Source organism: Canis lupus, chromosome 27, assembly GCF_003254725.2.
Source record: "Canis lupus dingo isolate Sandy chromosome 27, ASM325472v2, whole genome shotgun sequence".
NCBI lineage: Eukaryota > Metazoa > Chordata > Mammalia > Carnivora > Canidae > Canis > Canis lupus.
This window is the reverse complement of record NC_064269.1, coordinates 39488659-39512249: the sequence shown is the minus strand read 5'-3', so window position 1 is coordinate 39512249 and position 23591 is coordinate 39488659. Positions and strand designations below refer to the sequence as shown.

The window sequence follows — 23591 nt, the reverse complement described above, 5'->3', positions numbered from 1 at the left end:
GGGATCCTTGGCACCTCCCTTTCTATTAAAGTTTGATAGGATGTAAACTCAGGACCAAGAAAAATGAGATCTCCCCTAATGACTAGGTGAAATGACAGAAGAAATTCATCCTATCACCCGCATTAAGGGCCTCAAAACCTGGGCTGCATTTAAGAAGCTGGAGGAAGGCTCTAAGGGGGATAATTGAATTCCTGAGTCAGGAAGACAATGGTGATTATTTATTGGATGACTAAAGGAACAAAGTTTGTGGGTTTTAGATAAACAGATGACAAAAAGAGCCCATTTGGGATGCCAGGCTTGACAAGTAGAGCCCTTAGGGCTTAGAGTTCTCTGAAAAGGCAAACATCTTGGAGTGTTTACATCTAGGGCTTCTGAATGGGATGCCTTTGAATCAGTACCCTCATTCCATCAACAACGCTACCCAACCCTACACTCAAGAGTAGAGCCTACCTCCAGGGCTCACTACATTAAGGGCTTCAGACTGTTTATTTCTTTTAAGAGTTTATTTTCTTTTTCCTTTCTCTTTTCTTTCTCTTTCCTTTCTCCTTTTTTTCTTTCTCCTTCCTTTCTTTCTTTCTTTCTTTCTTTCTTTCTTTCTTTCTTTCTTTCTTTCTTTCCTTTCTTTTCTTTCTTTCTTCCCTTCCTTTGAGAGGGAGAGAGAGAGAGAGGGAGAGAGAGAGAGAGAATGCATGCATAAGAGTGAGTGGGGGGGGCATGCAGGGGCAAGGGGAGAGGGAAGGAATCTCAAGCAGACTCCCTGCTGAGCATGGAACCTGACTCAGGGCTCAATCTTACAACCCTGACATCATAACCTGTGCAGAAATTACGAGTCAGTCACTTAACTGACTGAACCCCCCAGGCACCCCTGGGCTTCAAATTTTTTTTAGTTCTAAAATTTAATTCCTAAATTAAAGGTAAAGAAATTGGACTCTTGACAAAAACAGTGGCAGTTAGTATTCATGAGAACCTACTTGTACCAAGCCCTGGTTTTTAACTACTGTCTATCCATGACCTACTTCTCAGAACCATCCTATAAGGTAGGCGCTACTATCATCAAATCTACTCTCTGGACAAGAAAACTGAGCCTGGCTGACCTTATGTGTCAAGCCCAGAGTCATGTAGCTGCCATAACAGGCTTGGGACCAGGAACCTGGTGGTTTGGCTCCAGAGCCCACCCCTACCCTCACTCAGCCTACACTGCCAGATGGAATAATGTTTGGTAAAGTTTAGTCTGCAGCCCTGACTTTGATTGTACATGGGAGCAAATGCTCCCTTCAAGGGGGAAGAGGATATTCCAGAGACAAAAGGAATCAAAGGAATCTAACTCAGAAACACAGGACTTGTACTTATATAAATACAAAATAAAATCGTCATGTCTCTAAAATGACTGATACCTTAGTAAAATGGCCTAAAGAATTCTGGGAGTGAGTTTTTGTGGAACCCAGCTGGGAAAGCCCAAGTGTGATCCAGGCTTCTTCGTCCACAGAAGACTCAACCAGAATCAGTGGAATTGTTGACTGAATCACTATCCTGAACTGTTGAGGACTCTGTCCTGGTCTCCAAACTTGTTCTTATGCTCAGTAAGTGTTTGACAAATACAAGAATGAGTAAACAAGTACACCTCTGTTTCTTCTTCCTTCCTCTGTCTTACCACTTCCCCTCTGCACTTGCTGCCTATTGCCTCAAGGGAAACACAGTCACAGCACTGGTCAAGATTTTACAACTCCTCTCTATGGCCTGATGTGAAAAACAAACTTGTCTGATCTTCAGGATTCACCACTCACATACGAGATCTTCTTCTAAACTCTCCCTACCCCAAAACCACCATTTGCTTTGTTAACACTTATCAGAAGACTCTTTGACCTTGTGAATCCTTTTTCTTGGAATGCTCTCCCTTACTCTTATTGTTAATTTGTAGACTGTCAGAACCAAAAGGGACCTTGGGGATCAAGTCCAATATCCTATCTACAGCTGGAAATCTCTTTTCAAAACATGCTTGACCCACCATCAACCAAGCCCCACTTTGAAAATGATCCTTCATTTGCCTCTTTAAGTTGTTAAACACTTACTTCTGTTAAGAAACCTTCCCTCATTAATTAATAAATCATTCATTCATTTATTTATCTTTGTTTATCAGACACAGTATCTATTATGTGCCAGGAAATGTGCTGGGTTATGGAGGGCATGAGGATGAATAAGCCATGATTCCTACACACTGTTCTTTAGAATCCAATAGACTGGGTCTGTAGAAGAACAGATATGTGAGCAATATTACCATAATCCTGTTAGATACACTATCAGTGTATATACCATATGTAACATTGGGACAGAAATGCAAATAATTAATTATTAATAAAATTAGTGAATTAAATAATTAATGCAAATAATAATTCCTCATGCAGGGGGAACGGGGCTTGGTCTAGGAGGACTCTACAGAGAAAACACTGTGGAAAGCTGTCTTAAAGGATGAGTTTGGAATATTCAGATCAATAAGGTAGAACAAGGTGGCCACACGCTGAGAATCTCAAGCTTACTATACACTGATAATTCCTTCATATCACATTACCTCAAGATACTAAATAATTTGTATTCACCAGAAGAGTATTTCATATATTGCCTGTGGCTCTGTGAATTGGTCTAACCCTTTTAAAAAGCAATTTGGGGGGCACCTGGGTGGCTCAGTGGTTGAACCTCTGCCTTTGGCTCAGGTCCTGATCCTGGGATCCTGGGATCAAGTCCCGTATCAGGCTCCTTGCAGGAAGCCTGCTTCTCCCTCTGTCTATGTCTCTGTCTCTCTGTGTCTCTCATGAATGAATAATAAAATATTTTTTAAAAAAGCAATTTGGTAAAATAAATCAAGAACTATACAATGGCTATACCCTCAATCTAGTAATCACATCTGTGGGAATCTACCTTGAGGAATCATTAGTAAATATGGAAAAGATTATAGGCAGGAGGATAATATATATTAGATCATTAAAACAGGGGAAGAATTGGAAAATGGGTCTCCAATGTGCTTCACTGGAAAATCAGCAAATACACTATGGTACATTTATTAGAGGGATCATTTATCATGCAGCTCTTAGTTTTGAATAATATATGACAACTTGGAAATATTTATTCATCTAATACTAAGTGAAAAAAGAGCAACAAATGTGTGCTTATGATTACAACTTTATTTAAAAATCATATGCCTAATAAAAAGGGTCTAAGAAGAAATGGTACCAAAATGCTAAAAAAAAATTGGGCTGATTCAAGGTAAGTTTGGGAGACCTATTCCCTTCTTTTCTGTATTTTCAAACTTTCTGTTATATGGTTGTTTTGTTCCCTTATAGCCTACAAGGAGGTGTGTGTGTGTTGTGTGTGTGTGTGTGTGTGTGTTTTAATCTATAGAATGAATTTCACTCTACAAAATCGGAGTATGAACTTTTTTCAGAGGTCATTAAGTCTAGTTCTTGGTTTTTTCCCTCTTCTTTTACTTTGCAAAGTGCCCAAGTCTGAACACATACTGGGTGTCCATTCAGCAACATGGTGGCAGACAAAGTGCACATATATTCCTACACTCTGCTTTCCTAGGGCCTCAAGACCATTAAGAGAAATAGCAATACTTGATGACACATGGCTTTTAGATGTGCCAGATACTCTTCTAAGCACTTCACAGATACTAATGCATTAAGTACAACAATCTCATGCAGTAGATATTATAATTATTATTAATTATTATTTCATGTATTTATTTATTTTTACAGCTAGAGCAAATTGAGACACATATAGGTAGCTACTTACCCAAAGCTGTCCAGATAAGTTGGTCACAGAGCCAGGGTTTGAATCCAGGGAATAGAGCTCAAGTGTCTCTGCTCTCAAGGACTCAAAAGAAGAAGCTCTGAAATAGCCAGCTACCCAGACAGATAGATAGGCAGGCCAGGAAAACCTACATGGACAGCTCTGTGAGGGGTTGGAGGGCTGGGGTTGGAGGGTAGGGGTTGGGTGGGAGACAGAGCCCAATAGAAGCCTCACCCTGTGGCAGCAATTTCTGTCTGATAGGATGGTAGACATAGAGAGGTGGCATCTGCCATAGAAGTGATTGCCTTGGCATGAATACCCGGTTCACTGTTGGAGAAGGATCGGCAGCAGCACTTAGATAAAGGTAAAGAGCATAAGGGAACTCCATGCTTACCTAAACTAGGTCCTAGCCTCTTGTTCCTGCAATAGATATAATGATTGTTCTTTCTCTGGTGAGTTTATTTAGATTACAAGGTGAAGATTTTGCTTGGAATTTTAGAACCACAGAACTTTCATACCCACCTAACCTAGACCCTATCCATCCCTCCACCCTTAACATACATACACACATTCTTATAAACAGAAGAGGAGAAATATCCATTAGAAATAACAAGTGAAGGACCTGGTACACAGAGAGGCATGGGGGTCCCCTATTACACATGATGAACCATAGGAGGCAAGAGCCATTATGCAAACACAACACTGGGCCGATGATAGAGTACTGAGAGATTCTTCCAATGGATCTCCACACATTCTAACTTGAGTAAATGTTGAGGTGATGCGGCTGACCTCTTGGTCCAATGTTTTTAATTCATTAGTTCCAAGTCAGGGGAAGAGGCTTCTCAAATATCCACCCCAATAAAAGGTCAGGATTATTCACATGAAACCAAGAGTTTGAAGGCAGCTAATCTAAAATGGAGAACTCATGGCTAAAAACCACCTCTGAAATGACTGTGTTCTACCAGCCTATATACCACATGCACTCTTGCTTTCAAACTTTATATAAGAACAGCAAGAGGCTCTGTAATGAGAAATCTACCTCTCATCCCCTACACAAACATCCCAACTTTTTAAGAGAAAAGTTAACATTTTACCCAGCCCCACTTGAGTACAGTGGTGGACTCTCCTATATTCTCCATGTCAAAGACGTATGTATCCTTGCCCTGAGTGTCATAGGATTACTTTACTCTTCCTTAATGGAAATTTCAATAAACCCTTTCAGGTTTATCAATGACAGAAACCAGGGGAAGAGACCTGAGAGACCAAACTTCTCATTTCATAGATGAGAAGAAGCCCAAGAATAAGAATGTATCACCCTAGTGTCAAGGTGGTAATAAGAGTTGCTCCTGGTTCTCATTCCAGGATTCCTTCTACTCTACCCTCCCCACTTCCATGTGGCACTGAAGGTGACACTGTGTAGGATGAAGCTCAAGAAGATGCAGAGACTGCCCCTATCATTCCCCTAATCCCCTTCCTTGCCCTTCATGCAGACACCCTGTGTAAACTTCCCCCCAGTAGAAGGAAAGATCATGGGATCTTACTCATCTCCATGTACTCTGGAGTCAGTCCAGTATATGGCTCCAAGCTGTAGTCTAGGTCCCACTGCTCTGGATGCTTCGAGTGGGCAGAGTCAGTTTCTCGAGGTTCTGTCTCATCTTTCAGCTTCCGAAATAGTTTCTTTAGCTTCCTGGGAAAGAAATGGACCAGTCACCAAAAGCCTCTGGAACTATTACAGGTTAAATTGAATTCCCCCATGAGTCATCTGTTGAAGTGCTAACCCTAGATGTGACTACATTTGAGGATAACCGGGTATTTAGGAAGTAATTAAGTGAGGTCATAAAGCTGGGGTCCTAGTCCAATAGGATTGGTAGCCTTATAAGAAAAGGAGAAGACACTGATCTTTCTCTCTACAGTATGTGGTGGAGGACACAGTAAGAAGATAGTTTTCTGAAACCCAGGAAGGGGGCCCTCATAGACAGCAAACTGCCAGTCATTGATCTTGGATTTTCCAGTCTCCAGAACTGTGAGAAATAAATTTCTGTTGTTTATGCCAACCAGTCTATGATATTTTGTTATGACAGCCCAAGTAGACTAAATCAACCAAAATAATAATAGCCTAACCTCTGAAGATTAAGTGAAACAATGTTTTGTATCATCCTTAGCATAATAACTGGATATAGTAAGCAATCAATAAATAACTTTATTATTTTCAATACTAGATGCTAAAATATGCCTGAGGGGTATAGTCTTTTCATACTTTCCGTTGATATACAATCACAGAGAATGAAATTAGGTAAAGGAATAAGGTGCCAGTTCTGTTAATTGATCTAAGAGAAAGTTTCTAGGAGATAGCTGGGAGGAGAATTAATAGCAGAGTGGTCAGAATCATAGCTTTGGAGAGTTAAAGGGGTTTTGAAGTCCATACTCCATATAATGCAGGCATTCCCCCCACATTCCCCACATGGAATCATCTAACTTCTATGTAGCTATTTCCAGAAGAGTATTCTCAGTATCATTTAGGTATGGCTTCCATTCTTAGAAAGGGCTTCTGACAGTTAGTGGAAATCTAATAGTTCAAAATAATGTTTTGATTAGTGTCCTGTGTAATACCATTTACCATCAAGGAGACATAGTATGGTGATGTAGTGTAGTGGGTAAAATTCTGATCTTTGATGGCAGAAAATAATTGCTTAAAACCCAGTTTCACAACTCACCAGCTATATTTTCTTGGACAGGCTATTAAAACTCCATAAGCTTTAAATTTCCTATCTATGAGAAAATATTAACTAGTCCAGGGTCAGTTAAGGGAGCTAATCTATGTAGCATACTTAACTTAGGGCTTGGTACATGCTAAGAGCTCAATAAATGTATTTATCCTAGTCCCTGTCATCACCATCATCATCATCAAAGAAGGATTTAAAGAATGAGTTGAGATCCATAGAAGCAGGAGTAAAATACAGTATTTCATAATCAAAGAGCAAGCAATAATTATCTGATAATAAGAAATAAAGAAAAACCTAGGTGGAACCTAAATATTCTGAAGCCAAATCATGTGGACTGGATAGACCTTTTCTGTAGGCCAAGACAGGAGAGATGAAGAAAAAATTGATAGTGTAAAAAGAAGACAGAGAAAATGGGGAGAAAAGTATAAGGAAATACAAGAAAATGTCCCAGAGCTGAAAGATACACATTTTCTGATTGAGAGGACCTACTGAGCATAATGATAAGAAAAAGGACTTCCACCAGATCCATCACCATGAGATTTCACCACTCTAGGAATAATGAATAGGATTCTAAAAGCTTCCATGTCCAGAGAGAAAGATTCTCTAAAAATTATTTGGAATAAAAACATAGAATTCTCCCCATCAGCCCTTGACCCTAGAAAAGGCTAGAAAAAAATATTAATATTGAGAAGGCAAATGAATTTTAGCAAGAGATTTTATGCCCAGCCAATTTAGACACCAAGTGCAAAGACAGAATAAAGAAATGTAAACCACACAGGGTTTTAAAAAAGATATCCGGGATCCCTGGGTGGCGCAGCGGTTTGGCGCCTGCCTTTGGCCCAGGGCGCGATCCTGGAGACTCGGGATCGAATCCCACGTCGGGCTCCCGGTGCATGGAGCCTGCTTCTCCCTCTGCCTGTGCCTCTGCCTCTCTCTCTCTGTGTGTGTGACTATCATAAATAAATAAAAATTAAAAAAAAAAATAAAAAGAAAAAATAAATAAATAAATAAATAAATAAATAAATAAATAAATAAATAAAAAAGATATCCTTCCAGGCATTTACTCTCGTGAAGTTCCTAGAGGATGATTTTCACCAACCAAGGATATAAAACAAGAAAGGAAACAATGGAATCTAGCAAACAAGAAATCTATCAGAAAAAGGAAGTAGTGGATCTAACTGGGATTAGTGGCTATATAAAAAGTTTAGTGAACAGTTTTGGTTTGAACAGGAGGATGGTCTCCAGGAAAAAAAAAAAAAAAAAGACATCTTATGTGTTTAATGACCTAGCTGGAAAAGTGGACATTTAAATAAGTGCTACTGGGCAGCCTGAGTGGCTCAGCGGTTTAGCGCCGCCTTCAGCCCAGGGCATGATCCTGGAGACCGGGGATCAAGTCCCACATCGGGCTCCCTGCAGGGAGCCTGCTTCTCCCTCTGCCTGTGTCTCTGCCTCTGTGCGTGCGTGTGTGTGTGTGTGTGTGTGTGTGTGTGTCTCATGAATAAATAATAAGATCTCTAAAAGAATAAATAAATAAATAAATAAATGCGTGCGTGCATGCTACCAATAATGTGTAGTGAGTCTTATGAAGGGAGATATTTAGGTAATTATGAGAATGGAAAACGAAGAAAATGAACCTGACCTAAATCAGGGGATGTTTTCCCTGAGGAAGAGATGTGTAAACCAACTAAATGATGAAAGATGAAAGAAGTGTGGGGAAGAGGGAGAAGGTGTGTTCTAGGTAATGGCCCAAGGCAAATGTGAAAATGGCTCAGAGAAGGGACTGAAGGAGTTCCAAATGCTCGGAGCACAGAGTAGGGGAGAAAAAGTGAGGAAAGAGCAAGTTCACAGCATGGAAGGCCTTGTTGGCCATCTTAGGTAGCAGCTCAGGTGAGAGATCATGTCCACAGAGTCCAGGATGACTGCAGTAGACAGGAGGACAGACAGAGACAGACTCAGGAAGCAGAGTTAAGAAGCTGGGGGTGACCTGGATATGGGAAGGGAAGCAGAATGAGGAACCAAGGACTATCCTGAGTTTCTTGGCCATGTGTGTAGGTGGTGGTAGTTTCCTTGGACAGGAACACTAGAGAAGAAGCCATTTTGATAAAGGGGAGAAGGACCATTGAGGCAGAGGACCCCATATGATAACTAAGTAGAAATCCAGGAAGCGTTCTATACATGGGCAGAGAGCCCTTCAAATAGGTCCAGGTGGAAGCTAACAATATTAAGAACCATCCTGGAGAGAAGAACCAAAACTAGCAATGAGCCCACATGTGGGTGGAGTGCGGAAAAGGAATACCAACAGTCAAGGGATGCAGAGAGGGCGTAGGGTCTTCCAAGGGCAAGAAAGCAGCAGTTGAGGAACAGAAGGCCAACTGCAAGTCCATGTGGTAGAGAGGGAAGAGGGGGTAGGGGAGCTTTGGGAAAGAGTGCAGTCACAGTGTTACACATTGTGGGAGGTCAAAGACGCTGTGGTAGGAAAAAATCCACAAACAATTTTTAGGCACTCCTCCTTCCCAGAAGTTCTCCTGGAGATCTCAGTGACCATTAAAAAAAATTAATAAAGAAAGTCCCTCAAGAACAGGATTTAACAGGAATCCTGCAAACTGTATAACATACAGATGGGCCCTTTGGAAAACTTTAGATTATGATTCCGACCGTATGATGCACTCGCTCGTTAAAATAACTCCTTTGATGTTACCTCTTGTCTTTTTCATCTACTCTGCAATATTTCCATCCCCTTTTTAATGACAGGTCTGAGAAAGTGTCCGGAAGGCTCAGAGCCTTTCCTTCACTTGCACTCCACAGGCTCACCCCAAGACCAGGGTGATTGTCACACCTGAGGCCTTCTTGCCACAGGACTCTGGGCCCCAGGCAGCTCTCCATAGACCCAGGCTTCACAGGCCTCAAGTCTCATTAGGGAAAACAGAACCAAGCCCTACATAAGCCAAAGAAGAGGAACACGGCACTGTCTGAGCTATGTATCCCTTTCCTTGACACCCGACAAGGTTCAAATTTGTTCCTTAAACTTCTGATTCATGGCCAGATTCCTCTGTCTTGGAGAACACAGACCTCCTTCACCTGTAATGGCTTTAAAGAGAGACTGTTTTATGTCTTGAAATGTAATATTTATCACATTTATTGAGAAAGAAAAAGCAGAGAGTTTATAAAATCTTACTGGCCGTGTCCAGGGTACATTACAGCTATTCTGGGATGTGATCTGGTGTTTTTAGTAAGAATAGGGATGGGGGACACTTCGCTAGTGGAAGTATTCATACATTTGCTCTGTCTGTCTCAGACTTCATCCAGGAGAGAATCTGGCATTTGAAAAAGACTGCATTTTACCTTTTATCAAAAAAAAAATTCCATCTTTCTTAATGATAAAAGAAAGGACCATTTTCAATTTTGCTTCAAGGATAACTGGAGCTGAGTTTCAGATAAAATTATACTGAGAAGTTGGGATGTGGGGGCCATATTTCAGGGGCACCATACAATCTGGATCCAAAGTCTATCTTGCACAAACACATGTGGGAAAGGCGGGGTGTGTGGGGCAGCAGCAGGAGGCGGGTATGGAAACCCCCATCAGGGGACTTGGGCAGTATAGCACGAGATCCGATTCTGCCCGCCATGTCTGAAGTCATCTCAGATGGAGCTGCCGATGAGCATTGTTCTGGGGCCTGTAATGTTTAAAACCATCCAGCTCCTCTCTGGAAAGCATCTGTCACAACTGTGTCAGGCCCCAGGAGCCTGGGGTTGCTGAGTAGGGAGAGTCCAAGGCCAGATCACGCAATGCAGTTTTATTTATTATCATGTCCTCAATTAGTCGCAGAGCTGCCTTTAAAGAGCCTATTGCCCCCAGTTTTACTGCCTCCCTTGGAAGCACATTGCTTTTCCATCTCCAGGCCCTGAATCAAGCCTAGCCAAGATGGGACTGCTGCTGCCTGGTGGAAGGTGCCTGGACAAAGCTGGGCTTCTGCATGGCCCTGTAGATTTTGAGGCCTATCTGGCACCAACCAGATTTAGGGGTAGCAATGGAGATTCTGAGCAAGCTGGTAAAGCTCATCCAGGTCCCACAGGGCATCTGTACAGTATCCATGGACATGGCCCACATTGTACCAGCCTTCTGGAAACCTGTGGGATGAACAGGTGATAATATTGCTCTAAAGCAACATTTCTTGAGCAACAGACACATTCCAATAGCAGTTCTTTTGACACTTTGGAGGGCTCTATACTTGGTCTTCATCTCATTAGATCATCTGGGAGAGTTCTTTCCTTTCCTGCTCTCATTCAGTCCCTTTGATGGCAGTCAAGGAAAAACCCCCAGTCTGCTGCTGGCATGTCTTTAACAACTCCCCAGCGCCTGTGCGGCTTCCTCTATAACAAGGAGAATGCAGATCCTAGGCTGATGTTATCGTTTGTCTAATAATGTTTACTTTTTATCGTGTTGCTTTCTACTGCAATTTGCTATTCATGGTCACTGGCAGTGTTTGTTTTCCATTTTCAAAAATGTTATGAATTTAAACAAAAAGTGAGTTGGTTTAGAGGAAATTAATATGCAAACAGCTGTTTAGGTAGGTATGGAGAAAACAACTTCAAAAGTTGGCTCACAAATCACTGAAGATTGGGAAACAATGTTCTACGAGAAGCCTACTGGACTGTTAAGATTCTCAAGGGCAACAAAATTGTGGTTATCGTACTTTCTGCAAGACACACACACACACACACACAGAATCTAAGAAGAATATTTTGTCCTTGTGAAGAGGAATAAATCACAGCTGATTACCTGGCTTACTGATAAAAGTCAATTGGTCTTTAACATTTCAAAATTTTCTTTGGAAGAATCTTAGAAAATTCCTTTCAGAAGTAGAGGATAAACAACTTCTAGCTGTATAATCTTATATTTTTACCCTGAGTATGATCACCTATCTAACTCCTCAGACTTGCCTCTGTTTTTAAAAATCAAATCTGGCCTCTAAGACTAATATTTATCTCCCCTGAGGGGAAAGCATCTGAAGGCATGTAAGCCAAAGGCCATTAGGCCCCGAACAGAAGAGAAAAACAGTGTTCCTGACTTGGTCTTTTCAATCTCATTCTTGGACTTGCAACACTCACAAAGCATCACTTACAAACAAAAAGGTAATGACGCTTAGTCACCTAGGCTGCCTAGAAACTCTAAGAATGGTTCTTCCTTTTTTGGAGTCCATATTTTCTATTTTCCAGACAGCTGGGCATTCATCCAACCTTTATTTTTACATAAGCCACGTTGCATGAGAATCCTTTTAGAGCAACTTTAACAAGTCACACAGTGAGTATATTATAATGCCTCAATTTAAACCCAGATCTGTTGGACAGTCCCTGACCTACTGAGATATGCTACCTCCATCAAAGAATTCAAGACCACTAAATCTGATTTTTATAATACTTCTCCTTCTTCACTGTCAGGTTCAACTGTCATTTCTCTTTTGACTATGAAGGACTCCTTTTGATTTTCTTGCTTATTTCACGTTTCTCAATGGTGTCACACAAAAAGATATCACCAGGTGCTTGAACTCTGGATTGGATGTGGTCTAATTTACTGTGAATGGGCTCTGAGTTGAGAGTGGAAAATCCAATAATCACCATCGTTGTGATTTCATATGACTGAACTCAGAATAGAACCCATATAATTATAAAGAGCTTTAGAGATAAAAGACACTGAGGCTTGATAGAAGAATTTTTGCTCTACATCTTTAGGGACTAAATACATATTTATTACTATAATTAACTACATATCTTATGTAGCATATGTATATGTGTGTATGTGTGTGTATATACATACATATATATATACGTGTGTGTGTGTGTATATATATATATATATCATAATTATGTCGTATGTGTCCTTTGGCAGACTAGAAACTGAAATGAGGAAGTCTTTTGAAACAGAAGTGACCTGCAATTGGAACCAGTAGGGCCCAGCTTCAATGAATAAAGGAGAGGCTCCCTGAATGTCAGAGCTGAAATAAGAACACCTTAGAGATTAGTCTAATGCCATCATTTTCATTAAGAGAGGGGGACAGCAAGACTTAGAGAAGTGACTTGCCCACAGCTTTATGAGTCACTGTGCAATTGCCATCAATTAAAGTGTGGCACATTAAACATGCATCAAGCATAAACAAGAAAATTTAGCCTTCAAGGCAAACAGCCATGTGTTAATTTCATCTGCTCTGGAGCTGATGGAGTTGATGGGTGGGGGACATGCCAATACACTGTCCAAACATATGCCTGAGCTCTTGTCTCTCTTATACTCTATAAAAGGCCTCTGGATCCAGAGTGAATGGACTAAGTGGTAGAGCAGATGTCCAGGGATGAATAAATCTCATGTTTGCAAGCTGTATACAATTCCACCCAGAGCAGAATAACAATGTTCTGGAAGGACAGGTGTCTTCCCCAGATGTCTGAAGGAGAACGGAGACTTTCCTTTGTAGCAGTAGTGGAGGGGCTGGTCTTGTGGCTTCAAAGGAGCCACATGTGGCTTTGGTACATCTTTTCCTGGCCTGTATATTTTCTGGATGTTTATCCATAACAAATGTGGTCTCTTTCTGAGATGGTAAGCTCCTAGAGAACGGTGACCATGTGTTTCACCAGCTTTGCTTGACTATCACCGAATGACTTTCAATCAGAAAGCAGGGAACATGACACACTTTCAGAGGGTGAAGTTTCTCAAAAGTGATGATTTCCTGACCGATGATGAGAGGCTAGATTAAACAAGGAGGTGCAACAAGATGCCCAGGCATCAACATGCTTGCCAATCCTCTTCCAAGAAAAGCATACACCTTGGGCTACCCCTGAGGCTCTCAGAGTGAAGGCGGAAAAACACTCTAAGGACTGAGCCTAAGGAATGGTACATGAGCACCAAAAAGCAATAGAAATGCAAGATGGTGATGGCGGGGAGAGGGGGTTACATTTTTCTTTGACCTGAAGGTAGATTTTCATTATTGAGTTTTCATTTCTTTTCAATCCTGTGCCTATGACTAAGTGTTTATTTTCATGACTATCTCAAGGCAACATCTAACTGAAAGGAGTCATTCTATGAAATTGGTATAAAACCATGTGGGAGAGGAGAGAAGATCCACATGAAGACCCAGCCTGAGCTTTACCAGCTCCATGTCCTTCCCCCTCTAAGATCACATATTCCACAGTTTCTTAGAGATTTCTCTAAATTATTATGTAATATTCCCAACTTTTGTATTCATTTATATCCACCACAATGCATCTTTTTTACTTATTCAATGGGAGGACAGAGAGCACTTTGAGGTCCAAGATACCTGATTCCTAGCTCTGCCACTTTGTCATTAAGTTCCTGAAGCAAGTGCTTATTAATCTTTCTGAGCCTTAAACCTCTTGAATTAGATTAGCAAGCAAGCCTCGTGGGAGGTGCCCTGCCTCAAGGGGAAAATTATTGGCAAGTGGACAGAGGAGTAAATAACCAGCTGTCTGAGAGGAGGAGGCCAGGAGCACCCTGCTGAAAGTGGGGTCCTGCTGGACTAGGCCCCGGACAGCAAACGGAGAAGGAAGAGGAGTTCATTACTTACGGGACTCCGATCTCAAAGATGTTGTTCTGGATCAACTGTTTTCCCAACATAATGATGCTGAGCTGAATGCAGAGCTCCATTAGGCAGCCCCCTGGAGCACACTGCCCAGAAGAGAAGATAACAGAAGATGTGGTTAGACCAAGTAGAGCTCAGAGAGGCACAGGCAAGAAGAAAGGCTCGGGCCAGGGCTCAGGCTGGGGCTGGGGCCAGGGGTACACCTATAAACCACCAGCTGGACGTGTAACACCCAGGCTGTACTTGCCTCTTCCATGCGGTAACCATCAAACACGTAAACGTAGCTTCCAGGCCTGCCCACAAACCTGAAATCCAGAAGTGTGGGAGAGTTAGGGAAGAAGAAATGTAGGGCTGCTTGAAGGCATGCCTTCTGAGTGGAACAGGCACTGTCCAACACTCTCCCTGAAAGTGCTGGCCAGGGCAGGGAGCTGAATCACCCAGTGGTAGGACTTTACATCTTGTTAAGGGCTAGCCATCACCTGTTCCACCTACAGTTCACCTCTTAACCCAAGTTCCAGGGGACAGGGGCTGAGGCTGGGGCCGGTGTGGGGTTGGAAATGTCCCATGTATGTGCACATGTGATAGTTTCTGGGCCTAAACACCACAAGGTCTGGATTAACTCGAAGTGTACTATCTGTGCACCTTCTTCCCTCATCTAACGTCAAGAATTGAGTTCTGATTGTAGCTCCTCAGTAAGAGTTTCTGTTTTCCCAGGAAATGGAGGAGGAGATAGGCTAAAGTTGCAAGTAGAGATTTCTGGGATCAGAAAAGAAAAATGCAGACTTCTTACTGAAAATATTCAAAGGCATGGAAGTAGCCTGCTCCTTCTTTTTCCAAGTAGGGTTTATTTTATTGAGGACAAGAAGGTGGGGCAGGTGGGGAGAAGTGGAGTGGAAAAGCCCATCATGGAACCAGCCAGGTAATGAGAAAACTCCTTCTTACTTGAAATATTAGCCCCTCATCCACCCGTGGAAAGCCTACCCATCTATTTAAGGCTCCGCTCCAATCTTTCCTCTATGAAGTCTTCTCACTGTCTCTGTTCACAATTAAGTATTTCGCCAACACTTTCTCTTTATACTTCTATTATAGCACTTATTGCAATGTGCTGTTGACAAGACCATCTCTTTCAGTATACCACAAATTTATCTAAGAGTCACCTAAGAGTCAGGACCCTATTTTTTGGCCTGGAATATTGATGTATGAAACTTGCTATTGATATCAAATTTAGAGAGAAAGCACCAGTGGAAAGCACCCATTAATAAGGACAGTCTCTCTACTACTCTAATTTTGTAAGAGTCAAGGGCAACCATCCCAACAAGGGGGTTGTGGTTTTGGTCACAAATATATTTGTAAGAAACTATCAAATATATGCAATAATAGCTCTTGCTATGGAATGCTTGCTTGATGAGAATTTAGTGCTAGGGAAGCTTTCCTGACAAAATTAATGCCTACTGGGAAATCTCCTTATAGGTAACCAACTGACCTACCCTGAGAAATAGTTATCAGAAGTGATTTTACATCTAGATGTATTACATAATAAAGAATCTGACTGGCCTTTGTCGCTGGTTCTTGGAGAAGCCTCTAAATCCTTCGTTTCCAAGTAGGAGTCTCTTTGTTATTCAAGCTGGGCATTTAGGACTATATTTAAATTTATGCTAATTTATGCACATTAAACATCTCAGGATGGGGTGGGGGTGGCCAGAAAAACCAACCATCTGACTGGAGGGTTGGGCCTTTGATTTAGGTAGTAGCAGCCTGACCTCAGGAGGGGAAGGGGCTGAGGCAAAGCTCAGTCATGGGGCAAGTGATTCAAGCAATTATACCTATGTGATGCAACCTTACCAATTGTGGGCACTGAGGTCTGGAGCTTCCTGGTTGGTGAGATGCATTGATGTGCCAGGAGCTAATGCGTACTGAGGACATGGACACTTCCCTTTAGGACCTTCTTAAACCTCACCCATTGTGCCTCTCCCATTTGCTAGTTTGGATTGTATCCCTTTATAATAAAACTGTAATTTTAAGTGTAGAACATTCTTAAGTTCTGTGAGTCATTCTAGAGAATTATCAAACCTGAGGAGTTAGTGGCCATAGCCAGTGAGTCTGAATCTGGAGTGGCAGAGGAACCCCAGAGCCGGCAGCTAGTGTCTGGAGTGAGGGCAGTCTCCTGGAAGACTGTGCCCTTAACCTGTGAAGTCTGCATTGCAAGACCTAGAAGCCACGCGCTAGACCTGAAATTCCTTCCTATCCCGTCCTTAACATTGGGAGGCCCAGGGTCAAATCCCTGTACAGTTTCCCTGGTTGTCAGAACCTGAAGATTCTAACCCCAAATGCTACCATGCTAATGCCATTGCTTCACCAGCAGTGTGATACAGATGGAAGAGGGGAATGGGACTAACAGTGTGAATTGACAGTGGGGACAGGCTGACTCTAGTGGGGGGCCCTGTCTTAGTGACAAGTTGCGCTTCCATGTGTGATCCCATTGTACTCACCTCCCCTTGAAAAAGGCCACATAGAAGATGGGTGAGTAGGCATTGACAAACTTTAGCAAGAAAGCTTTGAGTATCAGCCGTTCTTCAAAAGTCTGTTCTGTTTTTGGAACCTCTGAAAGATAAAAGCAAAGCTGATAAGTCTGAGAGACAGATTTTTCACCCCGTCAGTTTTAACTCCGACTACGTAAACTGTTGTCTTTCAGCTCTCATTCCTTCAAGGTCTCTCTGGCACATTAGAATTGAATTCATCTGGGAGGCCCCAAATAGATAACCAGGTACAATGGAACTACAGAAAGCAAAGGGTACATATAATCATCATCTTTCTTCTTCCACCGTCCTCCCCACTCCAGCAATGGTTTCACACTGTGCTTTTCTATGGGGGATCTGAGCAGGAGAGCTTCCTCGAAGCACTCTCACTTCATCAAGAGGAATTCGGCTTTTACCTGTGTGATTGCCAATTCAGAAAGATTTTATTTGAACAAAGGTTCCTGATGAAAAAGGCTTTTGTTAACCAATGAACTACTCAATAAGCAGCAGAGACTTGTCTTAGGCACTGTGACATTATTCCTCTTTCTCTCCTCCTTCATTTCTAGAAGGAAACCCTGCATCTGTATGCTCTCTGGATAGAATGAGACACCTTGCATTTCTTTACTCAAAGGATGCACAATGCAGGATCATCAGATAAGTGAAACAAACATAAGACTAATGCCTCAGATTTGGGGGTCACAGCAAGTCCAGTGAGTCCTAAGAAGTTCAAGCAGATGAGTCAGCACAGAATCCCCCAAGGATCCTGAGAAACACTGGGCAGAAACCTCACGATGCCTTCAGAAGACTCAAGTTCCATGGGATATTCTGGTGAACAATGGGGCAGAGTGTTTGCTGAGGATTCACAGGTCTTGGCAACTGGCTTGGCAAAGATAGAAGGTTATAGGGCCACACTTCAGGGGCAGAAGGAAAGCCCTAGCCCTGCAGCACATGCACTAATACAGTATCGCCTTAAAGAGTGCTGAGCATAAAGCCAAACAACCAAGACCATGCCAGCCAGGAGGTGGTGTGTCCAGATGAGGTTGACGCACGGGTCCATGTGACTTGTTTGCCCACCTGACTCACACACAGCTTTAGTAGGAATCTTTGGAAGAATGGATACAACACTGTTTTCTGCCCTGAAAGTCCCTTCCGAGGCCCATCCCCTCCTGTACAAATCCTTCTCAACCCTTAGCATTCAGATCAAATGTGGTCTGTAATTTCCTTCCTGAAGCTTTCCTAGATGACTTCAGACGGTGGTATTTTCTTCCATGGTATTTTATGTCTCCCTGCATTCATTACCTATATCCATGCCCTCTGAAAATCACAACAGGAGCTTTCACTGATCTTCTGTCTTAGTTGGTGTTGCCTGCTGTCAAGAAATAAGCAGTTTGGGAATAAGTGGTTTATTTGGGAAGTGCTCCCAGCAAACGTGGCGAGGGAATGAGCCAGAGAAGGGAGGGAAGGCAGCATGGATGTGTTCATGAGCAATTTCATGCTGCAGGCTACTGGAGCTCAGTCCCCCTGGGACCTTCTAAGAGACTGTGAAACACCCCTCGTAATTATTACACTAAGGAGTGTGAAAGTGGAGTCCCTCACTGGTTGAAGGTTACCGCTGGAGTGAGGTTACCCCTGGACATGACTCCCTAGCGTTTCTGCCTTCTCCTGTGCATGGGCTGAGCATGCTTACAACCAGAGAACACCTGCAGGCAGAGAGCTGCAGTGACCTCCACGGTGGTCAGTGGAGATGTGTGTGCTGTACAGGGGTGTCTGCTCCAAGCTGCTCCACAGGTGGCATCACACCCAGGTGCACACACTTGCTACCCTGTTTCATCCTTACCTACCTATGTGAGGGAGGTATCACATCTCACTTTTACAAATAAAGACAGCTGAGGTCCAGAGAGGTGAGAGCCTTGCTCTAGATCACAGAGCCAGTAAGTCTGGATTACATAAGAGTTAAGGTCTGAACCCAGATCTGCCTGTCTCCAAAGACAATTTTTACTACACCACACTATGAAATCAGGACTTTTGGCTGCTGTTTACACCACACATCTTCTTTCACCTCCCCACCCTCCACCCTCAGCCCACTTGATATGTACCTAAGAAATATTTGTGACTGGTCAGTTCACATTCATTGAGTACCACCTGCATGCTGCCAGGATGAATATGACTCCACACTTCCTGCAAGGAGCTTCATTTGCCAAGGTCTCTGGGAAAGCCTTTTGCAAACTGCCAAGTCTTTTCCAGATTTAATCTCTGACTGGCAAGGAATCCTTTCCCCTCTAGTCATGGCAGAAGGGGATCTTAGGGAGAAGAATGCTATGTATCCATGATCTGTCTTCCCACACAGCTCAGTGAGCCCCTCATTCATTTGCAATCTTAGAACACAGTCCTGAGTATAACAGATGATGCATCAGTGTTGGTCCAAGCATGAACAGTAACCTACCGAGGAGACTGTCATAGGCAGACATGAGCCTCTAGGGACCCATGGCCCTGGGAGGGGCCTTGAGACCTAGGAAAGCTTAGAGATGCCATAAAACTACTATCATAATTGAGATCTTGGCCTCCACTTCTCCCTAAGGCCTGGGGAAATGAGAGCTACCCAATTGTCTAGTCCTGACCTAGCCCCCATGAACCCTAAGAAACATGGCGTCGCCCCTGGGCAGCCAGCAACTCTGAAAACTGGTTCATTCTCAAAAGCCCCATCATCCTGAAGCCCACTTTAGTTTGCTTATGCTCACGAACAGTCCTAGAGGTCCTGGCAGGCCATCCTGAACCTACAGAGCACCCACTCATGCTATTCTGGGCTCAGTGGAGTTGAGGGGAGTGACTATTTGCTTATTTTGCTCCAAAGATGGCCATAGGGACAGAGAGTTGCATCAGACACACCCAACTTCAAATACGGAGCGTAGAGGACTGAACTTACATAAAGAGCATACTGACATCTGCCTCCCAGGTCGTCCTGAAGACAAGATAAGATGCTTATAAAGCCCTCAGCCTAGTGCTTGGCAAGTGCCAGATCTCAATAAACAATAGTTTCTATTGTCCTGAATACTGTCCTCCCACTCCATCACCTCCTCCAAGCCAGCAGCCCTGCTTTCTGCAGCCGGGTTGGGCCATCTGCGGCCAGGTGTTTGTGTACCTGTCTAGCCCCTAAAGTTCTGGGAACCGTTTCCATGTTGATTAATGGGCACTTACTACCAATCAGCAGTGAGGATAGCTAGTAGGTGACCCTGCTGACACATGGCTGGGAAGGTCTAATTGAAAAGCCCCAGTCTCCACCTCCACAGAACTCCTAGGCCAAGCTTCCTGACATCCTCCAGACAACTCTGGAAATAAACACAGTCTGCTAGGGAATCTGGGACATCGCCATCATTTTATAGGAGATGAAGTTGGAAAAGTCTACATGATAACACGCAGCTGGTAGACACCTTTGTGCTTTTCTCCTTGCCACACTCGGAGGAACATGGATGCAGTCTCATGAGCTAGAAGTCCAGGCCGATCCCACACTGCCTTACCCAGCAAGCATTTGGACCATGGTCTGTACTCACCATTCACAGTGAACACTGCCTCGTCTGCTACTTCTTCTTCAGTTTATATGCATTAGCAAAGCCCTTCAGATATTTAACCTGTAAGGGCTTTTTCAAAACTCCCTGCTACGAATTCTGCCAAAGTGGCCAGTGCCTCCCTGTTTGATTTATGTTTATCAAGTCTTGCCTGGGCTCAAGGTCCAAATCCCTATCTTCAGTCTGATTCTTATTCTCTTTGACAAAAGGAAACAAGGCTGAGGCCAAGGAATTGTCTGCCCACAGTTTCTAAGGCCACTTGCCATTTGAAGATCTCCTAACTCTGTACCCCCATGTCGCTGTTAACCCTCATTTTCCCTAGCCCCGTGTCACCCAGCCCTGCCATGCACAGTTTGGATGGCTTTTCCACAATGAACACAGTCAGATTCACCTTCTGATGGGTCATAGCTGTCACTAGATGTACCCTACTAAGCATATTTACTGAATGAATGAATGGATGAATGAATGAATGAATGAGTGAGTGAGTGACATGAAAAAAAATATGATTTGGAATAGTGAAAACATTCCAAAAATTTCCTAAAAATCGCCGGTTGTGTTCCAAGGAAGGACCAATGCCTATGGGTATGAAGTCACAAGAAAGCAACAGCAAAAGAGAGTTAAATCTCCTTAATTTCCATTTCAGATTCATTTAATTAATTTAAATTTCCCTACCTTACCCACAAGATAAGAGATGGGGGTGTTGGAGTTAGATGCAGGACCCAGAAAGGCTACAGCCTGTGCCTTGTGAGGTACGGACAGAGACAGGAGGTCAGAGCCCAGGCCAAAGAAGAAAAAGGGAGTGATGGGGCGGGAGGCAGATGTGCCCAGCAGAAATGCTCCTTAACTGTCCTGTCATTTGCAGTGGGGACCCTCATTAGCCTTTCCATGGAATCTTCAATAAAGATGCATTAAAATCTGCTTTCCTCACCAGTGTTCAGAGAATCCTGGATTTGTTCTTGGGGGAGGGATACACCAAAGGACTAAGTCCTGTATCAAGATGGGCACAGGGTCATGAACAGAGACTGTCCATGTGCCCTGTTGTGCTGGGCTACAGAGGAGAGAGAAAGAAAGAGGAGGAAGGAAGAGCAAGAAGGGAAGGACAAAAGGAAGGGATGGCAGGGGAAAGGGTAAGGAAAGGAGGGAGGAGGAGAGGGAGAGGGGAAGGTAGAAGGGAAGGAAGGAGGGAAGGGTAGGGAAGGGAAGGGAAGTAGGGAAGGAGGGAGGGAAGAAAGGGGGAAGGAAGGGGGAGAGGCAAGAAGGGAGGCGAGGGGGAGAGAGTGAAGGAAGAAGGGAAGGGAGGGAGGGAGAAGGAAGGAGGGAGAGAGGGAAGGAGGAGGGAGTGGGAAGAAGTGGGAGAGAAGAAAGGGAGAGGAAGGAGGGAGAGAGGAAAGGAGGGAGAGGGGGAGGGAAGAGGAGGGAGGGAGTGGAAAGGAAAAGGTTTTCAGTAGGATTTTGATCCTTAGACCAGTCACCAAGGCAGCCAATTCAACAGTAACAACCACTTCTTGTCTCTCATTTTAAAATAGTTTGGGGCTAAGACAATTAAAACTTCTGTCACCCCAAAATAAGTAATCAGATCTAATGAGCTGAAAATTTGGGAAACTTGTCAATGTGGCTAGAAGGAGATTAAGGATGAGGTGCAGAGAGGCACGTGTCTTTGATTTTCTTTTATAATCTCCTTTGAACTCTTTGTTCTCAGATCTCCCAATCCCTGCAGGAATTTCCTCCAAGTTCTTGGGAGAGAAAATCTGATCCTTTCAGGACGCTTTGCTCCAACTGGAAATGAGGGGCTCCCTTCCTCCATACTGATAAATCATGGACCTAGTTATTATTTATTAGTTTTATTTCTAAAAACAGCCTTTGCCTGTGCTTTGAGGGCCATGAGCCACCATAAATAATGGGCATTTCCAATAAACAATCCAAATCCACTTGATAGGCCACTAAATCAGCTGGGTGCCCCCACCTCAGAGAAGCTCTATAGCCATGTTCTGTGCTTTGCTGAGCCTTCCAGGGAAGGAGGCCTTCAGGGGACACCTCCCCCCAGGGATGGAGATAACGGGGGTGGGGGTAGGGAGTGTCGAAGCCCTGAAGCTCCAGGTGGACTGCGGGATCTCTCTCAGCCAGCACCAGGAGTCTCATCTGTCCAGGATGCAGACTACGTGACTCAAGAAATACAACAAGTTTTCCCAGAGTCCACTTGGGATGGAATGATGTCTTCAGGCCAAGAAGGACCATCTGCACTTCAGGCCACTGGCAGGTTACCCTCATAAGACACAGACCTCTGGAGTGGCCCAAATCTGAGCCCATGAGAGAACAGCCCAGAGCCTTGTGCTTCATAAAACTCCAAACACAGTGCCTTTAGGTCACGATCACCACAGGGGAGTCAACACAGAGCACGTGAGTGGGCAGAAAGCAAACCCCCTCTATCATTATTGGCTTCTGAAATCCCACGTCCCCCAGAAAGTCACCCCACATCGACTGGAGGCCTTCTGAGGGTTTTGCCTGCTTCCAACCTGCTGAGGTAGATCTCCAACAGGGGGCAGGCTCCATCCAGGACCAGAAGGGCAATCCGATAGAATATCCATGCAGAGCCTTTACCCAGCCTCCTTTTCTCTTAAGTGTTAAACCTCTGGAGCATCATGTCATGAAAAAATATGACTACAAATGACCCAGCTGTAAACTGCCTTGGAAAATAATTAGTATGAAAGCCCAAGTTAGTCCTAGGGGGCCGCTCAGAATTCAAAGTCCCCAGAGCTCCATCCTAATCATATAGAAACAGTATGACCAGCAATAGGATGCTGCTGAATTGTTGAGAAGCAGCTCAGTGTAGCCGGAGCCCCCAACAAGCCAGCCAGCACAGCTAGGGCCATGGCAACAAAAAGGCATGAGGGGATGTCCAAGTGTGTATGTCAAGTAGTAGCAGCCCTGGCACTGCTCTGGGCGAAGGAAGGAGGGCCTGAACCTCTGTGGCTGAGTCAGAAGGCAAAGGCGCCAGCTCTCCCTGCCTCTCCCCCAGGGCAGATCAAGCCTTTGCAAACAGCAATGTTTTCTGACAGCCCTACCATCTGGCCTTCCCTCCGTGTGTGTGTGTGTGTGTGTGTGTGTGTGTGTGTGTGTGTGTGTTTGTGGGGGCGGGGGCAGGGCAGGTGTGTCTTGGCCTCCTATGTGATGTTGTTGCCTTGTTTGTGCCATTAGGAGGGAATCACCATAGGAAAAGCCAGCCAGTTGGGTAATTAAGCAGCCAGTGCATTGCCTAAGGGAGCAGAGAGCTCCAGAACTGGAGATTAAGGATGGGTGCTCCTGAGATACTCCTGTAGCCCTAGAGAGTGTCTTTAGTGCAAGGGATCCCTCCCTTAGAGTCAGGAAGATGATTCTGGCTCCTAGATAAAGGGCTGGGAGACCTACCATGCTGTCTAGCAG

The 23591-nt window shown here is 43.8% G+C and overlaps 1 protein-coding gene across 4 annotated transcripts in view; it reads right to left on the bottom strand.

The window, feature by feature from the left end:
• Positions 1-23591, bottom strand: part of ANO2 (anoctamin 2) — a 343823-nt gene that overhangs the window by 31328 nt on the left and 288904 nt on the right. For 3 of the 4 annotated variants that reach the window (XM_025461920.3, XM_025461921.3, XM_035707318.2), the window contains 4 exons: positions 16582-16693; positions 14340-14397; positions 14078-14178; positions 5325-5470 (listed from right to left, as the gene is read on the bottom strand). In XM_025461920.3, coding sequence (XP_025317705.1) covers positions 5325-5470; positions 14078-14178; positions 14340-14397; positions 16582-16693 — 417 coding nt within the window. Of the gene's footprint in view, positions 1-3916; positions 4111-5324; positions 5471-14077; positions 14179-14339; positions 14398-16581; positions 16694-23591 lie in introns of those variants that run through there. The other variant, XM_025461922.3, reaches the window with a different exon arrangement.